The sequence below is a fragment of the Thunnus thynnus genome, chromosome 22 (assembly GCF_963924715.1).
Source record: "Thunnus thynnus chromosome 22, fThuThy2.1, whole genome shotgun sequence".
NCBI lineage: Eukaryota > Metazoa > Chordata > Actinopteri > Scombriformes > Scombridae > Thunnus > Thunnus thynnus.
The window spans coordinates 15,630,495-15,653,969 of record NC_089538.1 but is presented as its reverse complement, the minus strand read 5'-3'; the positions used below and the strand labels follow the sequence as shown (position 1 = coordinate 15,653,969).

The 23,475-nt window shown below is 35.9% G+C and overlaps 1 protein-coding gene across 1 annotated transcript; it reads left to right on the top strand.

Moving 5' to 3' along the window:
* The first annotated feature begins 5,931 nt into the window (after window positions 1-5,931).
* On the top strand, window positions 5,932-18,363 carry LOC137174837 (ubiquitin carboxyl-terminal hydrolase 47-like). The gene is made up of 14 exons (XM_067580321.1): window positions 5,932-6,220; window positions 12,789-13,101; window positions 13,228-13,284; window positions 15,403-15,561; window positions 16,047-16,152; window positions 16,382-16,491; window positions 16,628-16,692; window positions 16,773-16,901; window positions 17,005-17,100; window positions 17,234-17,362; window positions 17,464-17,592; window positions 17,718-17,740; window positions 17,870-17,901; window positions 18,002-18,363. The coding sequence occupies exons 2-14, from the start codon at window positions 13,005-13,007 to the stop codon at window positions 18,361-18,363; spliced, it is 1,494 nt and encodes a 497-aa protein (XP_067436422.1). The 5' UTR covers window positions 5,932-6,220; window positions 12,789-13,004.
* Window positions 18,364-23,475: the final 5,112 nt, after the last annotated feature.

The window sequence follows — 23,475 nt, the reverse complement described above, 5'->3', positions numbered from 1 at the left end:
GTACATTCAAACAAATAAAATGTTTACCTTTACTAATGTCCTCTGTGTATATGTTGAAAAACAATATGAATTTGAGCAGATCTCACCAGGCCCACTTAACTCACACAGCACAACATAACAATAATACATTATATTAAAATGTAACACATACAAGTAATACATTTTGATGAATTTTACTTTTGAAGGATCACTAATTAACTCATCTGCAATTGTTAAACATGCAAGTAACTTGATTGTGGAGGAGCTGAATAGGAAGCAGTTTATCAGACTGCGGCACACTTTGTTTATCTGCTTATCCAGAACAAAAAACCCTCTATTGACTTAAACAAAAGATACAGAGACAAAGTCCTTAATATAGTTAAACTATGGAGGAAGTGGATGGTTTACAGAAATCCTGATTCAGCTGTTGGCTGCCTGACAGCTCTGAAAAAGCACCTACCTAACTGTTTTGCTTTTGCTTTGCTGTCACAGGAAACAATCACACCTGATATGAAGATTATTTCATTGAATTAAAACCTTCCTTTCTATTTAACATGAAAAAGTGTTACCTAAAGTAGTTAAAATAGTCATCTTTACCATTTAGACTCTTAATTCTACAACCAGCATGGATTTTATAAAACCCTCTCATGAGTAGTTATGTGGTTTGGATAAAAAGAAGATAGGTTGTAAACTCTCCTGCAACAGAGTGACTGACACAAACACCACTGTTGTGTGAACACAATCGACTTTAAAAACACAGGGTATTAACATCAAACACACCCACAAGATTAAACACAAATTGAAATAAAATTATATGCACCATGTACACAATATAGTAACCAAGATCACAAAGTAATCACCATGCAGAGAAACTGATGCCACAAGTTATTTCACTACATGTATTACTCAATGAAACCTGTACTACAGGTTTTATTGAGGACTTTCCAATGTGCTGTTGGAAAAACACCCATCTAAACTTTGTTGTTAAGTTTATTTCCTCTTCCACACGGGTATAAAGGTTTGTCTGGAGGCGACACCACAGGCGCAAGGCTTGAAATATGAACTCGACTTCAAACACTCTTCAGTGAGCTTCAGACACACAAAGCAGAACTGCACCTTACATTGGGGACAGACGATGTTTTTACACTGACTTTTGTTATGTCCCACCAGTTGGCCACAGGTGGGACAGGCACGGATGGAGGGACAGCCAGTGACACCCTTCACATCTTCAGACTAGCCAAATGCAAACTTTCCACCAGCATGGCAGAAAGCAAAAAGACAAAGACAAAAGCAAGAAGAAACCAGCAGCCAGCCTGGAAAACCAGCCAGCATCCACTAAAAAGTAGCATAGAATCTCAGACAAGACGCTGCTTTAAAGTTTTGGTCTGCTCTCCCAGAAGGTGCATCCTGACCAATCCCAGGGGTTGCAGAGTTCTGGGGGAGCAGAGCCAGTCCCCTCCTGTTCATGGACAGGTGGGTTTAACTCCTGAATATGGTTACTGCATTAATCAAAGCTGTTCGCTTGAGGCCCTTTAGGCTCATTTGTTCTGAGCTCGGTTGTGTCGCCTTAAACATTGTATCCTTAATTTAGGCTAGTGACAGTGGTAATGTAAGTTGTGTAACTGCTCTCTCTCTCTCACTCACACACACACAAATGGACCCATGGACCAATGATGCGGGCCCAGTGCCACAAGGGGTCTCCTCAGTTTTATTTTTTGCCCCCTCTGTTAAGCTTTATGTGTCTATAGAACAAAGCTAAATCAACAAAATTATTGGCCGAGATACATGTGACTATCGCTTAGCTGTTCAGAACCATGTGTGTAGGTGCCGTTGTCCATGGTACTGAAACAGAGAAGAGGAGATCGATAGATAGACAGAACCCGTCACTTAGTTCGGTTTCTCAGCCTGTTTGCTTTTTGTAGTTGTAAACAGAATTAGGCTCTCATTATATTTCCCCCCTAATGTAGCAAAGAGAGAAATGAAAGACTGTTGCGTTCCCGCAGGAAAGTTTGTGTTTGCCTGCCACAACATGAAGGAATCACACTGACCTGCTGATCTACAGCAGCCCTCAGACTTTTCTTTTTTAAATTTTATATGTGAAAATGATGTGTTGTTAAAAGGGTAGGTATTATAAGCTTTAGCTTCAGCCTAAACCATTTCAGACTGCAGTAATCTGTACATGGTGGTATTGTGATGCCTTTAACTGTGGTATGTAACTACAGAAAAATGTATAAATTTGCAGACTGAAATAAATTCTATTCTCAATTCTTAAAAAAAATTCTTAGTATGTATATTCAATTCAATTCAATTAAGATTTTATCAAGGACACGACTCATGGGGGGTCCATCGCACAATAAAATACAAAATGTAAAACAATGCAAAGAAGTATAAATTAATAAACAATCTCGGAAAAAAAACACAAAACAACATCCCAGCAAAAATCAAAAGGCATTCCACAATGATCAGGCATTTGCATTCAGGCTATAACGCCAATGGTTCCACATTTTAGATGAGAACCTGACGGACCTCGCCCTCTTCTTTGATACTGACCTCTAACTGATATTAATCTCACTTTATTGCTTTTTTGTTCTTGTTCAGTGATCCCTATGAGACTTTACTCTCAGTCCAGGATGGGACCCAGATTCCTAAAGTATACGTTTCTGTTACTTAAATGATAATTTTAAGCAAAAAATATACTCAAATATTGGAAGAAAACCACTGCCCAAACCACTAAAATGGGGCTGGATGAATTAATTAACACCCTACATTTTTAAGTAATTAAGCAGTTAACTAAAGATAAGAACTTATGTGTCAAACATATTTTAACATATTACTGTATAATACTGTACAGTTATTGTTTATGTAATAGGAAAGTATATTTTAAAATACCTCTGATGCAGTATTTAGCATCAACAGTATCTCTCAACAACTCAACTGATTTATACAGTAGTTACATTCAATTAAGTGTTGTGTCATGTTACCTGAATGGAGCCTCCTGCTGGACAGTCCACCCATTCAGAACCAGACACCTGGATCTGGTATCTGTCTGTTCAGGCTGGAGAAGAAACAACAACTGTCAAAGCCAAAGATCTCTTCGCTCCAGTCCTCTTCAGCTGACTGTCTGTCATTTCCCTTTTTCCAACACTCACTCTGAAGAACAAGAGGAGTAAAAAAGAGTGAAAATGTGGAGCTGCAACAGCAATTACAGCCTGGTTGTCAGAATAAAATGTTGGCATTGTACGTTTCTGCAAACCACAGATACATTGAATATCTACGTTTCAACACATGTAATACGTAGCATATTAACATTTCTAAAGTGACGTAGTTCACATGAGATCTATATGAGATGACTTTCTTATTAAGAGGAGGAGGGGTCGGTGGATGGCTAGGAAGTTTCTTGGCAGAAAGTTGGAAATCAGCACGGAGCACGGTTCGAAACCACCTCGAAACCAATGCCTGCTTCCGATTTCAACCGACAAAACCGGGTGTTTTTAGTGAGACATTGGGACATTTTCAGCCATTTTTATTTTATTTTTTATTTTATTTTAACCCAAACCATGATCTTTCACTAACCAAGTGGTTTTTGTGCCTAAACCTAACAAGACCTTAACCACAGCGTTGTCACACCATAAAACATCATTATTCAACGGATAATGGCCAACATTGAAACGTAGACATTCAACGTATCCATGGTTTGCAGAAAGGTACAATGCCAACGTTTTGTTCTGGCGATTGGGTTGGCAATAAAATGGCAACGATTACAATTAAATGGACAAAAATATAGAGCTGACCACTTATTCCTGCTTCACAGAATTTGGAAAACATAAGAAATGCAAATCATTTTGGACATTTTGACAGGTTTGGCAGTTCAGATGACGTATATAATAAGTTTACCATTTTCTTCATTTGGGGTCATGTGAGGCTGTAACCTGACAGTAAACTTTGCAACAGTAGACTGCTGTTCATTTTCTCTTTCAAATCATGTCACATTTCAAACCAGAAGTCAGGACATATTTTTTAGAAACTGTAAATTAATCACCTACATTTAACATCATCATGGTTAGATTAGATTAGACGAGCAGTTAGATTTCACATCATATGATTATACTCTTGCTTTATAACACACTATTCTCTGGGGGAAACTTTCTACACATGCAGCTGCACTAAAATAGTTTCACTTTCGCATTTTTTTAAAAGTCAAAAGTTTAAGTACATATCTTCATCTAAGTTAAAATATAAATATATAAGAACTAAGATTTCCATCACAAGTGGCATTATTGTGTACATGTAAATAGCATAAATGTGTGAATGTGACGTTTTTATTTTACATTATAAATGTCTGACAGTGATAATGAAAGCAAATTTTGTACAACAACAAAGTGTAGATGGGTGTTTTCCTAACAGTGGAAAGTCCTCAATAAAACCTTGTGATTACATCATCATACATGAAAGTGAAACAACGACCTCTTGGCACCAGGTTCACTGCATGGTGATTACTTTGTGATCTTGGTTACTATATTGTGTACATGGTGCATATAATTTTATTTCAATTTGTGTTTAATCTTGTGGGTGTGTTTGATGTTAATACCCTGTGTTTTTAAAGTTGATTGTGTTCACACAACAGTGGTGTTTGTGTCAGTCACTCTGTTGCAGGAGAGTTTACAACCTGTCTTCTTTTTATCCAAACCACATAACTACTCATGAGAGGGTTTTATAAAATCCATGCTGGTTGTAGAATTAAGAGTCTAAATGGTAAAGATGACTATTTTAACTACTTTAGGTAACACTTTTTCATGTTAAATAGAAAGGAAGGTTTTAATTCAATGAAATAATCTTCATATCAGGTGTGATTGTTTCCTGTGACAGCAAAGCAAAAGCAAAACAGTTAGGTAGGTGCTTTTTCAGAGCTGTCAGGCAGCCAACAGCTGAATCAGGATTTCTGTAAACCATCCACTTCCTCCATAGTTTAACTATATTAAGGACTTTGTCTCTGTATCTTTTGTTTAAGTCAATAGAGGGTTTTTTGTTCTGGATAAGCAGATAAACAAAGTGTGCCGCAGTCTGATAAACTGCTTCCTATTCAGCTCCTCCACAATCAAGTTACTTGCATGTTTAACAATTGCAGATGAGTTAATTAGTGATCCTTCAAAAGTAAAATTCATCAAAATGTATTACTTGTATGTGTTACATTTTAATATAATGTATTATTGTTATGTTGTGCTGTGTGAGTTAAGTAGGCCTGGTGAGATCTGCTCAAATTCATATTGTTTTTCAACATATACACAGAGGACATTAGTAAAGGTAAACATTTTATTTGTTTGAATGTACAAAACATTTCATTTTAATGAGATTAGATTAATTGTAGCAGTGTTGTTTAAAAACGTAATATCATATATCAAAGGCTTTTAGTTAAAGCAACGCACATCTGAGAGTTAATACAACACAAGCAAGAGTCAAGACAGGAGAGAATAATGTTAGTAAGTGTCATAAAGGTGAGTTCAATTCTGATAGGACGTAGTCAAGGTGTGAATAGGCAGTGCATAGAGTGCATTTTCTCTCTTCTGCGTCTTGTCCACATCAGCCTCCGGACACTTTCAGCACTAAGTGGATGGTGGACATGTGTTGGATCCCACAGGATGACAGCAGGGATGATTCCTCCAGTGGCTCCGTTCTATGGATCATCCGGAAGACAGAAATGACAGACTGTCTGGGATGTGACCCGTCAAAGACACAGGTGATCAGTATAACCTGGATCATACAGGATATTAATAATCAGGTTATGTTCCATATCTGTATCATATCCTGATATGATTAAAACCAGCAAGTCATAGCAGGGACTAGTGTACATGTAAAGGAAGCAAACTGATTGACAGGTGATGTTGATAACAACCATAGACCAGAAGTTGAATGAAGTCAAATGCTCTGGGACAAGCGGTCCCGATATAACAGAAACTAAAACGAGGGGCTGTATTTCATCGATGTTTACGGACCAATCAAAATCACATGACTTCTCTGAAAGACGAGTAGACGAAACTGAAAACATTTGTTGCCATTTGTCCTTATTTTGTAGGAGAACATCGGTGGGTTACACTAACTCAAGATGGACTCAAAACGGACAAACATAAACCTGATGCTGCAGATCTAAAGAGTGATTTAACATCTGAGGAGAAGAGGAAGGAGAAGTGTTATGACCCTGAAGACTTTACACTTATATGTGTTGATCGGGAGGATGAAATAGATTGTAAGTACTCATCAGAGGATTATTTCTAAATTTCTCAAGCAGTGATCTTAAAGAATAGTCTATGATTTACAGGTTTGAGCTACTGACAAAGTTCTGAGAGACAACTGGTCCGCAAATTGTAACACTTAACATCTCTTCTTGTGTGTCTCATAGTTTTGTACATTGGTTACAAGTCTCGTCAATTTTATGTTGGAATAGGCCTTGTAGTGTTGTAGACCACGTCTCTATTTTATGTTTGTTATTCCCATGTAAGAAAGAAAGAAAGACATGGTACTGAGACAGTGAATCTGGCCTATCGCTGTCTATAGGCTATGGTGCTGAATCGTTTGTTTGCACCACTTGCATATGTTTATATTATTATCTGCAATTGGTATGAACTGTCTTAATCGATCTGTGTTCACCCCCAAATAACTGACAGAATTAAGGGAGTGTGCAAAATACCAAAACACATGAAATACAATATAGTCTATTAACTTTGTGAAGTTTAATAACTTATATTTGGTTCTTAGTGTCAATGAGTTATTTAAAGCATTAAAAAAAAAATCTGCTTGCAGTCCTTCATTTTGTGTTGGATTGACTCTTTGCTATCGCAGATTTTCTGTGTATGGCCCACAGATTTTTCCTGTTGTAAAATCACTATTTTCAATAGCCTACTTTTGTGTCTGATATGAAGACGTTCAGGCAGCAAATGCTAAAAAAAAATGCAGTCATTTTGAGATTTTAGTTTAGTTGACTGTGAACTTATAGATAGCAGTTGGTCTGAAAAGGTAAAGGCCACACAAAGTAAAGAACAATTTATACCCTGGTGAAAAAATAATACAGCACACTAAAGTGTACTTGCGTCCAGACCATGGTTGGAAATGAGCACCAGCCATCAGGTAAATGCTGGTAAAATATGCAAATGGCTGGTAGATTTGTTTCACTCCCCAGCCAAAAAACAATGGTAATCTATTGAGTGGCTGGTAAAATTTTAATATTCACCTACAATTTGCGGGTGGACAAAAAAAGTTAATTTTGCACCCTGTGTGTGTGTGTGAAAGAGAGAGAAAGAAAATGTCAGTATTTTCCTTAAAAGTTTTAATCAAAGGCGAATCAGGGTTGGCTTTATGGGCTCCAGTCCCAAATGTTTTCTCAAAAGCCCCGAATCTTTCAGGTTTTTAAAATAACTTCAACTTTGTGTTATCTCTCCCCAGTCTATCTGACTGGACCGGACCGGCAAAATCAATGGAGCAAAATTTCTATTACTGGGGAAATATCGCCATCTGTAGGTCTGCCCTAACCTTGTAAAGCCCAAATATAGAAAAAGATTAGCAAAAAATGTTTTCACCTTTCAGATGTTGTTGTAGGAGGCCTCTGATGCAGAAATGAAAGGGTTTTCAGTTTTTTTTTTACTTTTTGTAAGTTTTTAGGGAGATGTTGTAATATTGCAACATTGGGCCTCGTTGGGAATAGAATTTCTGTATTTGTACTCACATTCTCTAAACAAATATACAGAACAAGTAAGGGTTAATTTGCAGGGTTGACTTCTTATTTAGCCCCATAACAGTATATACCATGAATGATAATCACACAACAGTCATATTTTTTATGAATAGTCATTTATTGATTAAAAAACAGGATAAAATTGTATTTACAAAACTGAATTTCATCTCCGTCCCAGTGTTCAGCCATGTTCATTTGCAATGATAGCCCCGAAGACACTTCTTTTCCTCTTAAAAGTAAAGACAAACATCACACTTGCTGCATAGCATGTTGGTTTATCCTCTATTGCAGCGTTTGCAGCGTCCTCTCTTTGTCTTCACTGGGAAATGTGCGATTTTTTTAGCAAGCAATACCTCGTCACAGGGTATGGTGTGTTTGTTTGGTTGGGGTTTGGTGTAATCACCAGCTGGGAAGTCAGTGGATTGTTGGTTTTTTTCATCCACTTCACTGGCATCTTCATCTGCCACTTCATCACTTGCATCAGTAAAGTCTGATTCCATTTCAAAATCACTCTCTCCATTTTGGATGGCAACAATCACATCCTGCACACTGTATAGAAGACCTGTCTTTCCTGGTTGCATTCAGAAATGGAAAAATTAAAAGCAAATAATAATAAATATATGTATTAATGATACATACAAGTATTATATTGTATTAGATAACTTAAAGGAATAGATAGGGTGTTCAGGATTGAAAGTTAAGTAGTTTCCAGGTGAAATAATATCAATGCAAATTAATCCTAATTCATTAACACAGTCCATTAAATTCACAAAATACTATCTTACTAGCCTATTATGCTCTCTACTTATCATACCTGAAGGAGTACTTCCATCCCCCCAGAACATTTACATCCCCACACCAGGGCCATTCACACCTGTCCCTGAACAATGCAACAACCATCCCCCAAAACATTCAGAACAGTCAGAACCTGTTTCTAACTAATGTAAAAGGCAACTATTTGTGCAAACAAACAAAGCCCAGAAAAAACCCCAGGATCAGGATTTAACTGATAAGATACAGATACAATTTCTGCTACAGATAAAGTTTCAAATACTGCAACCAGAAACTGTTTATTCATTTGTTCAATTCTTGTCTAAACTCAAAATTGTAACAGAGAAAACAAATTTAGAACTTAGTTATAGTGAATCATCGAAGACATCATATTTCTATCAGTATTTTTTTCCATATGTAAACATGTGAGTAGTGCAGTGTCCTTGTAATGGGTAAGGTGCATATGCTATTTTGACTACCAACCTAACCCAGCATTGTAGAATTACAACATAGATGTAACAAGCTCAAAATCAAATTTGATGAATGTATTCAAGAATAATTAAGTATCTACATGTTCTATACATTGTAATAATCACAAAAAATATTTAAGGTATTTTGCTTACTTCTCTCTTGACAAATCCAGTCCAATAAAACAAGGACATGAGCTTGACGAAAAGTTTGCAGGTAGTGTGAGTTCACGGCCAGATGGCCGGTCTAATAAAAGATATTAAGAAATCTAATATAATTTGAATAAATGTTCTTCTGTTGGCCTAAAATTCAATTCAGGGCATTGAAGACCACATTTACTTGGCATTGTTGGGCATACTTGATTTGCATTTAAGAGCTGACCGGATTATTATGGGATGGATTCAAATGTAGCAGATTTGTGAACTCTACTCCATCATAGTATAACAAAAACAGGCTTGAAGATTAGTAAAGCTGTTTATACCAAATTCCTACCCTACCTATGTTATGTAACTTAAAAATAGTAACGTCAGACAATTTTTGCCGCTTTTTAGGTAGCAGGAGTGAAAATCAGTCATTGTCAACATTTGTTGTGTTATAGTTTCAGATTGATGAAGACAGTTGGAACACAATTAGATTCAAAATAGGATGTAGACTCTACAGGGTGATTTTTACAATGTTGTAAACATTTGTTTACAACATCTGGCTCCGCCCTGCTTTAAATATTTATCTTATGAAATAAAATAGCCAATAGCTTGAATATTGTAGATTTTGTTTTATTATTTTTCACATGCAGTTACACACTGCTGGTTAAAACAAGATGGTGTCTGGTAAAAAAATAAATTGAGTGGCTGATAGAATTTGGAAGGTGGAAAACAAAGTTAATTTCCAACCCTGGTCCAGACTATTAAATAGTGTACTTAAAATGTGCTTAAATGGAATGATTACTTTTGTACTTATTATGCTTAAATAGTATTAAAGTTGTACAAAAGCCCAACTTTAATTGTATTAAGTAGACTTGACTGTACTAAAATAAAACTATTTTAAGTATACTCAATATGCTGCAAATATACTAATTATTTTATTGTCGCTCATGCTGTTCTTTCATTTACAGTACAGCAGAAATACATTGTAGTGTAAATTGTACTTTGAGTGTACATAAAAACATTAATATATTACAAATACATCTACATTAGTCTACTAGTGTATTTTTAAATACTGCTTGAGCATTTCCAATACACTTTATATTACCAATGTGCTTAAATGTATCTCAGATTATGTATTAAGAATGTTAAGACCTTTTTTTTTTTGCAGTTTTCCTTTATTAAACAGGGGATAGTGAGGAAGCTGTTAGAAAACAAGGGGAGAAGGAGATGGGTATAACATGCAACAACAGTTCCTGGCTGGAATCAATCCAGGGACGTTGCAGCTGTGTGGCATGCGTAGTAACTATTCAACTATCAGAGCACTCCGGTTACTCTTAATTTAATGTTAATACATACCATTGACAGAGACATAGAAATTAAGTTTAATTCTTTTTAGATTACAAATACATTTAAGTAATACTGTTGGGATACACTGTTAAAATATGTTGAATTTGTTTCAATACTTTTTAATAATAGATTTCAATGAATACTGTTATCAGTTTTATTGTGTAAAATGCAATTACGGATAAACATTCAAAGTTTATAACTTTAAGAAGTATTGCTTAACATGAGTATTTTTTTTCTTTCTTTGAAAATTAGGGTAAATAAAATAAAACAATACTCTCACCATCCAAACAGCATCTAACTTCACACTGTTGTCCCACAATGCAGTGCTTTGAAAAAATGTTCCTCCAGGGATACAGTAAAAGGAGAAGTTCATAAAAAACAAAAATAAACAAAAATATGTGATGATATGTTTTTTTGTATTGGTACAGTGGCTGTTTTTCAAATTTAAGGGTGGACGGTGGCGGACAACGTCCAGACATAGGTCACATGATGCTGTCATCCTTTTGATTATTTCATGACAGCATAAAATTAATATACTTTCAATGTGTATCAGTGTATTGTAACTACACTATTATGCTAATATTGTTTTAATAGACTGAAAATGTACTAGAAAATTATTTGACAGGATTTATTTTAACAGTGCACTTTAAGTATTGAACTTAAATTTACCAGAAATATAGTTCACAGTAGTGTATTTATTAAAACTATATTATATTTCAATTTAAAATTAAGTGTAGTAAAAAAATATAGTATATTTAACACCCACTGCAAGTGACTACTATAAGAAATGACAAAGGGGGTAAGGTATAATGAATATTTTTACTACAGAAAGTCAAATTGAGAATTTATATTCACCCACCTTAACCTCCTCTCAGTTAACTTCCTAGCTATCACTAACAGGCCAGGGTCAGAGTTTCACTAAGACACCAGTGCACACTGCAATCAATAAGTCCTGCACACTACGTGAGTTAACACACTCCAAAACTGGCACACGTGATTATCTTCACTCTTCACACAACGACTAACAATCACTGCACACCTTAAGCCTGCCCTGACTGCCTGACTGGGATTCAACCTGAGTAATGTTAATGGTGGGGACAGCAAGCAGACTGACGTTAAACAAACAAACAAAAATAAGAAAAAAAAAAAGAAAACTAGTCTGCCCCACGGGCAATACCCATATCTTTTTGCCTGCCACCAGCTCACTTGCCAGGGCGGACTGAACAGAAAAGAAAACCCCAAAGAAACAGACAAAGAAATATAAATAGTCCCACGGCAAGAGCAGCTAATGGACCACTGATGCTCTGCAGGATAAAAATATTAACAATCTTAAAAACACTTTATTGCACAAATATTAAAAAAATATACTGATTAAATGTTAAAATCTACATGACTGAACTTTAAAGTACCTGGTACGTCAAACTACTTTCATACCGGCTACCAGCCGCTTTCAGCCCAGCAGGGAAGCAGGTCTGAAATACTAGAAAATAATAAAGATCACACACACACATTCCAACCTAGCAGTATAACACACTATACACAAAAAATAGCGTTAAGCCTACCAGTCGTTCCTGCACTCTCCTTCCCTGCATGCCAGCATGGATTGAGGTGTGCACCTGCCTCAATCCACCGGCCTGAACCAACAGTCACAAAAACCTCATTAATTGGTGCACCTCCCCTCTCCACCTCCCCTTTTTCACTCAGTGCCACCTGCCACACATACTATATTAGTATTTCATGGTAGCATAAATTTAATATACTTTCAATCTGTTTAAAATAAGTACACATTTATATAAATGTACTTGAAACATACTTATTGCAATATTTCAATGCATTTTAAATACACTTAAGTATATTATTTTTTCACTTGGTTACTGTAAAGCAATCGCTAGTAACCAAATGCATACAAATTTTAAAGATAAAAAGAATTGAGCCCTCGTAGTGGAGGAGAGGAGAGGAATGCACAAAGTGAGATTAGACATGAGACTGAGTTTACTGAGGGGTCTTTGTGTTTTGGTAAAGAAGTGATAATGTAGACATGATAGAAGAAACAAATTATGAAAAGAAAAAAGATGACAAAGGATACCAGTCAGAGAAAAAAAAAAAAAAGTTGTGGAACACTGAGTGGAAAGAGAAGAAAATCTGTCCATAAATGGAGACAGTATACATGCTTTAAAAAAAACATCTTTCTCCAGGTGTACATATATGATTTATTAGTATATGTTGACATATAGACTTATTCCAAGGTGTAAATAATGAAAATTATTTTAATTATCATTAAATAATGACTCACTGATAGTGATATTGATGTAGATCATTAATTATTATGTTTCTTTTCTTCTGCTTCAAATCCACAGAGTGTCAGGTGCCTGTTGAGACCAATTCAGAGGATCTGACGGACAAGGTCAAAGTACAACAGAGTTAAGACATTAATCTGGAAGTAAAGAAATTTGCGGGGAATTGTGGAACACTGAGTGAAGTAAACAGTGAACAGCAGCGATAAAGAGGAACAGGAAATCTGTCTATAAATAAAGAAAGTACACACACAAGCATCACTCGAAAAAAACACAAAAATGTCTGAAGATTTCGATGGAGAGAATGATCCCTTAAATCCACAAGAAAAGACAAACCAAAAACAACAGAATGAGGAGACAGAGGAGACACAAAGAGGTAATAAGAAACAGATCAGTTGGATAAAGGTCCACTTTGTTTTTGCTCAAAATTAACCAGTCATAGAACCTCCATAATGTCATTCAACCATATGATGTACAGTAATTAATTTTCATTCATAATCAGGTGCTGCACCTACTGTGCGACGATCTGCGATGTCTCGCCTTAGATCTTCGTTTTCTAGTAAGTAACACTCACCTCTCTGTAATGTAACAGGTGCTTTCACTTAAGCTATCACTTTAATATTAACAGATTATTTCTTATAATATGATAATATAATAAAATAATACACTCAACAGATTATTTACTGTGGAGACAGACATCTATTTCTCATGGGTCTAAATTGCATGAGCTACCTGGTTCTGCAGATACGGTGGAAACGCAGACAGGACTGCACTACAGAGACTTTAAAGTTGCAATACACGACATCCAGCAACTAGATGTCGCACTATAGCACCAACATCTCAGACCAAAACAAACGTGTGTGTCGTTTACTCAATAAAGTTTGAAAAAAAAAGAAAGCCAACAACTCATGAAATTCAGATCAAACTGTGGATCAAGATTCTGTCACTGCATGCCTATTTCATTCCTCAAATGTTTTCACAAACATATTTTAGTGTACTGTCTAGCTGTAATTTGAGGAAGTTTGTGAAGCAGCAGTCATCTTGGAAACAGATGAGGAGGACACGGAGGGACTCACATGCACTTATATGCATGTGCGGCCAGTGCGGCTAGCAAAACAAAGAACAGAGAAGCTCAGATAACAACACAAACAGAGCAAGTGTGAGGTCATTCTCTGTTTAGGACGCTGTTACTTTACTATATCTTTACATAGCAAATAGTTGTTTGCTGACATCCAGTGAGGCTCAGTGGCATTTATTGGACCTTTAAAATTCCAAATGTAGTCCCTGAGATCAGTTCCTCTGGGTCCAAAGTACCTGAAACTTTTGGTGGTAACACAGGTCAATACACAAATTTGACTCAAGTTACATGTGTAAAACGGAGGAAAATAGACTTGACAACGCTGTGAAAAAACAGGAAAATCCTGAAATCTAATGATAGAATTTTGAAAATGTGCATTTGAATGTAGCTGGCATCAAAAACAGACACACACAAACGCCCCCATGAACACCTCGATGCCCCCCTTTCAAAAATATTGCTTCCAGCATCCCAGGACGTTCTCTGAACTCCCCATGGGGCGCAGTACCATTGATAAACGCTACATTATGTTAAAGATGTCACATCCTGCATGGCCTTTCTGTTTGTTTTTTGGACTCTTTTTGTGTTTTCATGTTCTTTGGCGTTTCCTGTGTTACACTTCTATTGTCAAGTCCTTCTGGTCATATGGTTTTGCTTGTTATGATTTGGGTGGTGGGTTTAGAGGACTGCATTATTAGTTAGCTTGTAGTTTTGGGTGCTTAAGTTTATGTAATTCTGGGATGGTTTGATTTATGCTGGGTTGTGATTTAGAGTATTGTGTTTTCTGGGTTTTGGTTTTCTGTTGCTCTGCGTTTCCCTTGTGTGTGCATGTACTCCTCCTTACATCTGCCCTGCATTCATCCTCGTTGGCCCTGCCCTTGTGTCAGTGTTCTTCTCCAGTCTGCTGTCACCTTCACACCTGTCCTATATCAGTTTCATCAGCCCTGCCCTGCTCTCAGTGTCTTCCCAGCCCATCAGCTCCCAGCCTGCCCCTCTATCTTGTCACCTGTTCCTCGTTGTCTGATTAGTTTAGTTTGTATTTAAGGTGTGGTCTGGTCATTTCTTCTTCTGAGTCGAGTTTGCCCCTGTCCATTCAGCCATTTAAGTCATGTTTTTGTAGTCAGTTCTGCTCTGCTCTGCTCAGCCCCAAGAATAAAGAAGGTTTTCTTCAACCCTGCATTTCGGTCTCTGCATTTGGGTCCATTCCTGCTACAAACATATATATATATATATATATATATATATATATATATACACACACATATGTATGTGTCTGTCCGTGTACACATATATATATACACGTGTGTGTGTGTATATATATATGTATATACACACACGCATACACATATATGTATGTATGTGTGTGTGTGTGTGTCTGTGTTTGTGTATATGTGCGTGTGTGTGTGTGTGTGTGTATATGCATAAACACAAATGTGGGTATGGAGGTTAAGGCCTCCAATTTTTTCTTGTTTTTCTAGTAAGTAATGTTCAGCTCTCTGAAAGGTCACAGGTGCTATCACCTAAGATATCACGTTAATATTAACAGATTATTTCTTAATGGATTATTGAATAAATTACTTTTCCTCCACTTCAAACCCACAGAGCATCATGGGACCAGTTTGACAGACAGTGCAGCTGAGCGACAGAATGACACCAGTCATGAAGATGGCGAACTGATTCAAGTTAAGGTGGACGACAAAAGAAAAGTAGGAGAAACCGACAGTGATGATGAAGAGAAGACACAGACGGGTCACAGTGATGGTGAGGGACAGATGAGAATAGATTGATATGAATATATGGAACAATCCTGTAACTTACATCTCTGAGATGAAAACTTATGTATGTATGAGGCAAAGCACATCTACAAATGTGTGAAAATTTTAGACCTTCACACATATGAACACAATCAATGTGTGTGTGTGTGTAAGAAAACACATCGAGCCATATATATATATATACATATATATTTATATATATACACACATATGTATGTGTCTGTCTGTGTACACGTATATATATACACGTGTGTGTGTGTGTGTGTGTGTGTGTGTGTGTGTGTGTGTATATATATATATATATATACACACGCATACACATATATGCATACATGTACACACGCACACACACACACATATATATATGTATATATATATGAGTGTATATACATATATATATATTTATGGTCCAATTTAGCACATTATAAATGAATGAAAACGCTGGTATGACACAGATTATTTTTCTCTCAGATACCCAACCACAGAGACGTCATTACGGCCTGTATAATCAGGGAGCCACATCTCACCTCAACAGTGTCCTACAAGTTCTCTTCATGACAACAGAGATCACTGACGGGTTTGAAATAGTTGTTTTTCTTTGTAGCAAATATAAGTACTAGGAGAATAATTAAAATATAAACACAATATTATGTAAAAAATCACCCAGAAACACTGTATTATAAAGTAATTCATATGGATGTCTCAAACTTATGAAACTCCACCAGTGAGCATGTTAAGACAGACAGTAAATAGTTTAATACAATTGAACAAGTACAATTCACTGAGAAACTTCTCTCTCCATAAAGGTTGGATCCAAAATCAAAAACAGATCGTCAGCTGAAAAACATGTTTGAAAAACTGGAAAAAACAACATGTGGAACAAAAACTATCACAGACACATTTGGGTTTAAAAATCGTAAGTTGGACAGTAATAAGTAAGAATCAAAGAGCAAGACACAATCCATAAGAAAGTCACATATCAGTGGTAAATTGAGTGAAATGCCTTGATTAAATGAATAATCAGATTCAATTTGATCCTTTCAAACTAAAAGGACAGAGTGATGCAGCTGAATGCCTGGAGATGATTTTACGTAAGATCAGCCAACAAGCCTCTAAGGTGAGCACTTATAAAATATACATGTAATTTACAGGTGAACAAATCAGAATGTTGTGTGATGACAGTCATTTATTTTTAAGGCTTTTAAAGGAGAGCTCACAGTCGGGATAAAATGCTCCAGAGGCCACATAATCAATGAAGAGACAAATCCATTCTGGACTCTTCCACTGTCACTGTCAAAAGATCCTCTGGATACAAACTACAGTGTGGTGAGCAGAATTTAACGATCAGAGTTCTAGTTTTGTATTTTTATGTGATGTGAGCTTTCTAATCCATTATTTTGAATTTATTATAACATTCATGTTTTTACAGGAAAGAGGATTTGAAGGAACTTTCCAGTCTAAATCATTCAGTGGAGACAACATGGTGTATTGCAAAGAATGTAAAAAGAAAACAGAGGCAACCAAAGTGAGTTTGACCTTAAACACAAACTGCAGGCAGAACAAATTTTAAATGTGAATCAAATGAACACTTTGTATGTTAGTTTACAATACTGTGATCAAAGGATATAGTGTTTAATAATGTTTCTTGTGGTATTTAGGGATGTGAGATGGTGAAATTTCCTCAAATTCTGACTCTACTCTTGAAAAGATTTGATTTTGACTACAACACCATGTCACATGTCAAATCAGACTGCTGTGTTCATGTGTCACGCACATTACAGATAAAGGTAAGGAGAAGTAACTTTTATATGTGATTTATATGTGAATGGTGTTCCTTATATTTGCTTTTAAAACCTTTTGATATGCCTGACTGTGTTCTTCACTGTAGAACAAGAAGTATGAACTCTATGGAGTAGTGAATCACATGGGTAGTCTAAGAGGTGGCCATTACACTGCCACCATCCGGCCAAATGGGGAAGAAACCTGGTACGAGTTTAATGATGATTATGTCAACAAGGTAAGAAGAATTTTACCTGATCCGTTGTATTAGGATGTCACACATTTAAAACATACCAACAGGAAGATAAAAAATTAAATGGAAATTTATTGACATTGTTTGTCTTGTTTTTTTGAATGGTGTAGGTGGAAGAACCCAGCAATGAAAGGTATGTTTCATGAAATCCATTTTATTAAATCAGACACATATTACATTATCTATCCAGAAATGTTTAATTAAAGTTGTAAACTTTTGTTGGTTTGTGCCAACAATAAATTCCTAAATTATTGTTCACCAGGTCCAGGACTGCATATCTACTCATGTACAGAGGTAGGATCACAAGAATACACCAAGAAATCATTAACAGAAAGCTATGACTGTAATATTAACAGATCATTGCTAAATATGTTATTTTTCCTCTACTTCAAAGCCACAAAGTGCAAGATGCCCATTGAGACCAATTCAGAAGATCTGGATGACAAGGTGAAAGAACAACAGGATGAAGACATGAATACAAAACAACAGAAAGACGATGAGGAGAAAGAACAACAGGATGAAGACATGAATACAAAACAACAGAAAGAAGATGAGGGGAAAGAAGAACAGGATGAAGACATGAATACAAAACGACAGAAAGAGGATGAGGAGAAACAACAACAGGATGAAGACATGAATACAAAACAACAGAAAGACGATGAGGAGAAAGAACAGGATGAAGACATGAATACAAAACAACAGAAAGACGATGAGGAGAAAGAACAACAGGATGAAGACATGAATACAAAACAATAGAAAGAGGATGAGGGGGAAGAAGAACAGGATGAAGACATGAATACAAAACAACAGAAAGACGATAAGGAGAAAGAACAACAGGATGAAGACATGAATACAAAACAACAGAAAGACGATGAGGAGAAAGAACAACAGGATGAAGACATGAATACAAAACAACAGAAAGACGATGAGGAGAAAGAACAGGATGAAGACATGAATACAAAACTACAGAAAGAGGATGAGGGAGAAGAAGAACAGGATGAAGACATGAATACAAAACAACAGAAAGACGATGAGGAGAAAGAACAACAGGATGAAGACATGAATACAAAACAACAGAAAGACGATGAGGAGAAAGAACAACAGGATGAAGACATGAATACAAAACAACAGAAAGACGATGAGGAGAAAGAACAACAGGATGAAGACATGAATACAAAACAACAGAAAGACGATGAGGAGAAAGAACAACAGGATGAAGACATGAATACAAAACAACAGAAAGACGATGAGGAGAAAGAACAACAGGATGAAAACATGAATCCAAAACAACAGAAAGAAGATGAGGAGAAAGAACAACAGGATGAAAACATGAATCCAAAACAACAGAAAGAAGATGAGTGGAAAGAACAACAGGATGAAGACATGAATACAGAACAACAGAAAGACGATGAGGAGAAAGAACAACAGGATGAAGACATGAATACAAAACAACAGAAAGAAGATGAGGAGAAAGAAGAACAGGATGAAGACATGAATACAAAACAACAGAAAGACGATAAGGAGAAAGAACAACAGGATGAAAACATGAATACAAAACAACAGAAAGAAGATGAGGAGAAAGAACAACAGGATGAAGACATGAATACAAAACAACAGAAAGACGATGAGGAGAAAGAAGAACAGGATGAAGACATGAATACAAAACAACAGAAAGAAGATGAGGAGAAAGAAGAACAGGATGAAGACATGAATACAAAACAACAGGAAGAGGATGAGGAGAAAGAACAACAGGATGAAGACATGAATACAAAACAACAGAAAGAAGATGAGTGGAAAGAAGAACAGGATGAAGACATGAATACAAAACAACAGAAAGAAGATGAGGAGAAAGAAGAACAGGATGAAGACATGAATACAAAACAACAGAAAGAAGATGAGGAGAAAGAAGAACAGGATGAAGACATGAATACAAAACAACAGAAAGAAGATGAGGAGAAAGAAGAACAGGATGAAGACATGAATACAAAACAACAGAAAGAAGATGAGTGGAAAGAACAACAGGATGAAGACATGAATACAAAACAACAGAAAGATGATGAGGAGAAAGAAGAACAGGATGAAGACATGAATATAAAACAACAGAAAGACGATAAGGAGAAAGAACAACAGGATGAAGACATGAATACAAAACAACAGAAAGAGGACGAGGAGAAAGAACAACAGGATGAAGACATGAATACAAAACAACAGAAAGAGGACGAGGAGAAAGAACAACAGGATGAAGACATGAATACAAAACAACAGAAAGAGGACGAGGAGAAAGAAGAACAGGATGAAGACATGAATACAAAACAACAGAAAGATGATGAGGAGAAAGAAGAACAGGATGAAGACATGAATACAAAACAACAGAAAGACGATAAGGAGAAAGAACAACAGGATGAAGACATGAATACAAAACAACAGGAAGACGATGAGGAGAAAGAAGAACAGGATGAAGACATGAATACAAAACAACAGAAAGAAGATGAGTGGAAAGAACAACAGGATGAAGACATGAATACAAAACAACAGAAAGACGATGAGGAGAAAGAAGAACAGGATGAAGACATGAATACAAAACAACAGAAAGACGATGAGGAGAAAGAAGAACAGGATGAAGACATGAATACAGAACAACAGAAAGACGATAAGGAGAAAGAACAACAGGATGAAGACATGAATACAAAACAACAGAAAGAAGATGAGGAGAAAGAAGAACAGGATGAAGACATGAATACAAAACAACAGAAAGAGGATGAGGAGAAAGAAGAACAGGATGAAGACATGAATACAAAACAACAGAAAGAAGATGAGGAGAAAGAACAACAGGATGAAGACATGAATATAAAACAACAGAAAGAAGATGAGGAGAAAGAACAACAGGATGAAGACATGAATACAAAACAACAGAAAGAGGATGAGGAGAAAGAACAACAGGATGAAGACATGAATATAAAACAACAGAAAGACGATAAGGAGAAAGAACAACAGGATGAAGACATGAATACAAAACAACAGAAAGAAGATGAGGAGAAAGAAGAACAGGATGAAGACATGAATACAAAACAACAGAAAGACGATAAGGAGAAAGAACAACAGGATGAAGACATGAATACAAAACAACAGAAAGAAGATGAGGAGAAAGAACAACAGGATGAAGACATGAATATAAAACAACAGAAAGACGATAAGGAGAAAGAACAACAGGATGAAGACATGAATACAAAACAACAGAAAGAAGATGAGGAGAAAGAACAACAGGATGAAGACATGAATACAAAACAACAGAAAGAAGATGAGGAGAAAGAAGAACAGGATGAAGACATGAATACAAAACAACAGAAAGAAGATGAGTGGAAAAGAACAACAGGGTGAAGACATGAATACAAAACAACAGAAAGACGATGAGGAGAAAGAACAACAGGATGAAGACATGAATACAAAACAACAGAAAGACGATAAGGAGAAAGAAGAACAGGATGAAAACATGAATACAAAACAACAGAAAGAAGATGAGGAGAAAGAACAACAGGGTGAAGTTGGGTGGTGGTGAGATAGATAAATCGTAGAGAGCAGAAATTGCTGTCAAAGTGATAATGAATAATTCTAGTGTTAAGACAATAATAGTTCATATTGTTAATCAACTCTGCTTCTAAATGTTTGTCTTCCATTTATTAAACTATTCGAAAACCATGTAAATTATCATCATGTGACACAAGTTCATATACAGTATTATTCACTGATAAATTTAAAATGAACTGATAGTAATTACCAAATCAATATGTTGTTGTATGTAGTCATGAATTAATACAGAAGTGCATTGTATTCACCAAAAGAAAAGAACATGGAGACATTTTCTTGTGTAATGAATAAAGTTCTAAAATTATTTTAATATTGACATGAATGCTTATTTTCCTAAGTCTGCATGTTCAACAAAATGATCAGGAATATACAGCAAATATTTGCTATACGATTCAGCACTGAGATTCACACTTCAAGCAGCAAGGGCACTTTTCTGATCAGCTTTAAATAAACTTTATTTATACTGTACAGCGTATGTATCATAACACATAACACAGGAGTCAGTGATCGAACCACCAAACTTGTGATTAATGAATAACCATCTGCCAGCTAAGCCAAAGCCTCCATACATACAATCATTGGAACAGGTGGAATCACACATTTGTGGTTTAAAGTAATTATGTAGTGAATATCGTTTTCATCTTAAAGTCATGATAAGTCACATCATGGCTGTCGACATGTTTTAGCACTTTTTTACACATCTTTTTAAGACACAGATACTGACTCACTGGAAACTCTTATTAATTAATTAACAATTTAAATTAAATACAGTGTATGTTGATGTAATTTTACTAGGCTAATTAGAAAATCACTGAATACCTGAGGAAACAGTGCATCTAAACTTACAGTGAGTATGAACCTGACAAGACTATAGATGCACTCTAGTTAGGGATAAAGACATCCACGTTATCAACTTATAGGGCTGTGTCTTCCACTCGCCAGTAGATGGCAGAATAAGCAGACTTCGGTACATTACTGCAAGTAACAGAAAAAATAGTAGTTGCATCTGCTTTAGAGTGAGATTTGTTTTTTGGTTGTTGTTTTTTTTTTTTTGAGTTTTGCTAAGTCTTCTCAGTAAAAAAACAAAATAAACAAAACTCCATTAATGCTATCACAGTCTTATTGGGGGAAACACGAGCACTAAACTTAATTTCATTTAACATTTTGTTTAATACTTCACCTTTCATACATTTAGTTCTTGTTTCAGAGTTACACAAAGTCTTCCATTCACCACAGAATAAGCGGTCTGTGGTACATTACTGCAAGCAACATAGAAAAAAACGGTAGTTGCTGGTTGAAAGGAAGGATGTGTGATGATATCGTTCAAAGGAAGAGCTGGCGAAGTTCTTGTTTTGTAGACGTTTATTAGACGATGGCCATCGGGTCCATTCCATATACAAAGATGGTCTGGGCAATGTACCACTGTCGATGCACAGCTTATATAGGGTTACACATCTGTATCTTATCATATGAATAACATGTTTTCCAAGGGCACTACCTCAGTTGGGAGCCGTCCATCAAGTGATTGACAGCTATCTCACAACATATTATGTGTCACAACATGCCCACACCTGGAACAGTTCCAAACTTAACCATGGATCCATTGTTTGTATCTAAAAGGCCCCCCAGAAGGGCTATACCATATTACCCAAGGTGTCATGCAGACTAGGGAATGTTTCTGTCACACGTCCAACATCCAAAATCAGTAAAATACATAGGGTCAGATAAAATCATACTAACACTGGTCTTTTCAGTAAAGAAAAAAAACCTCCACTAATTCCGTCACACTCTGATAGGGGGAATCATAAGCACGATTGAGCATACAGCTGTATTAATATGGTCCCTAACCAATTTGATCAAATTGCTTTAATTTACATAATTTTAAAAGTGATCATGAAAAGAAACTTCAAAGGGGAGGTGAAAATTTGAACATCTGTACACAGCATAACTAATAAAACTCAGTGTTTGTTGCACTTTTCTGTCTCTATGCTCAGTGAGAAAGATTATTTGTTTTTTTTTTTTGTTTTTGTTTTTTTAACTTGTAGTGGGCTTATTAAATGGCATCTGTATTATTTTTTCATGAGGATTTGTTTAACTGTGGTTACAGATTTAAACAAGCTTTTTACATATTGCATTTTTAACGTTGTCATTGTAATATTTTGCTAATGTTTGTAATATACACATTTGAAAATTGTGTTATAGAATGATATTTAGAGGACAGAAAGTTGCATATGGCCCCTGCTTCTTTTATGGCAAACACTGAAAAGTAAACATTTATTTACT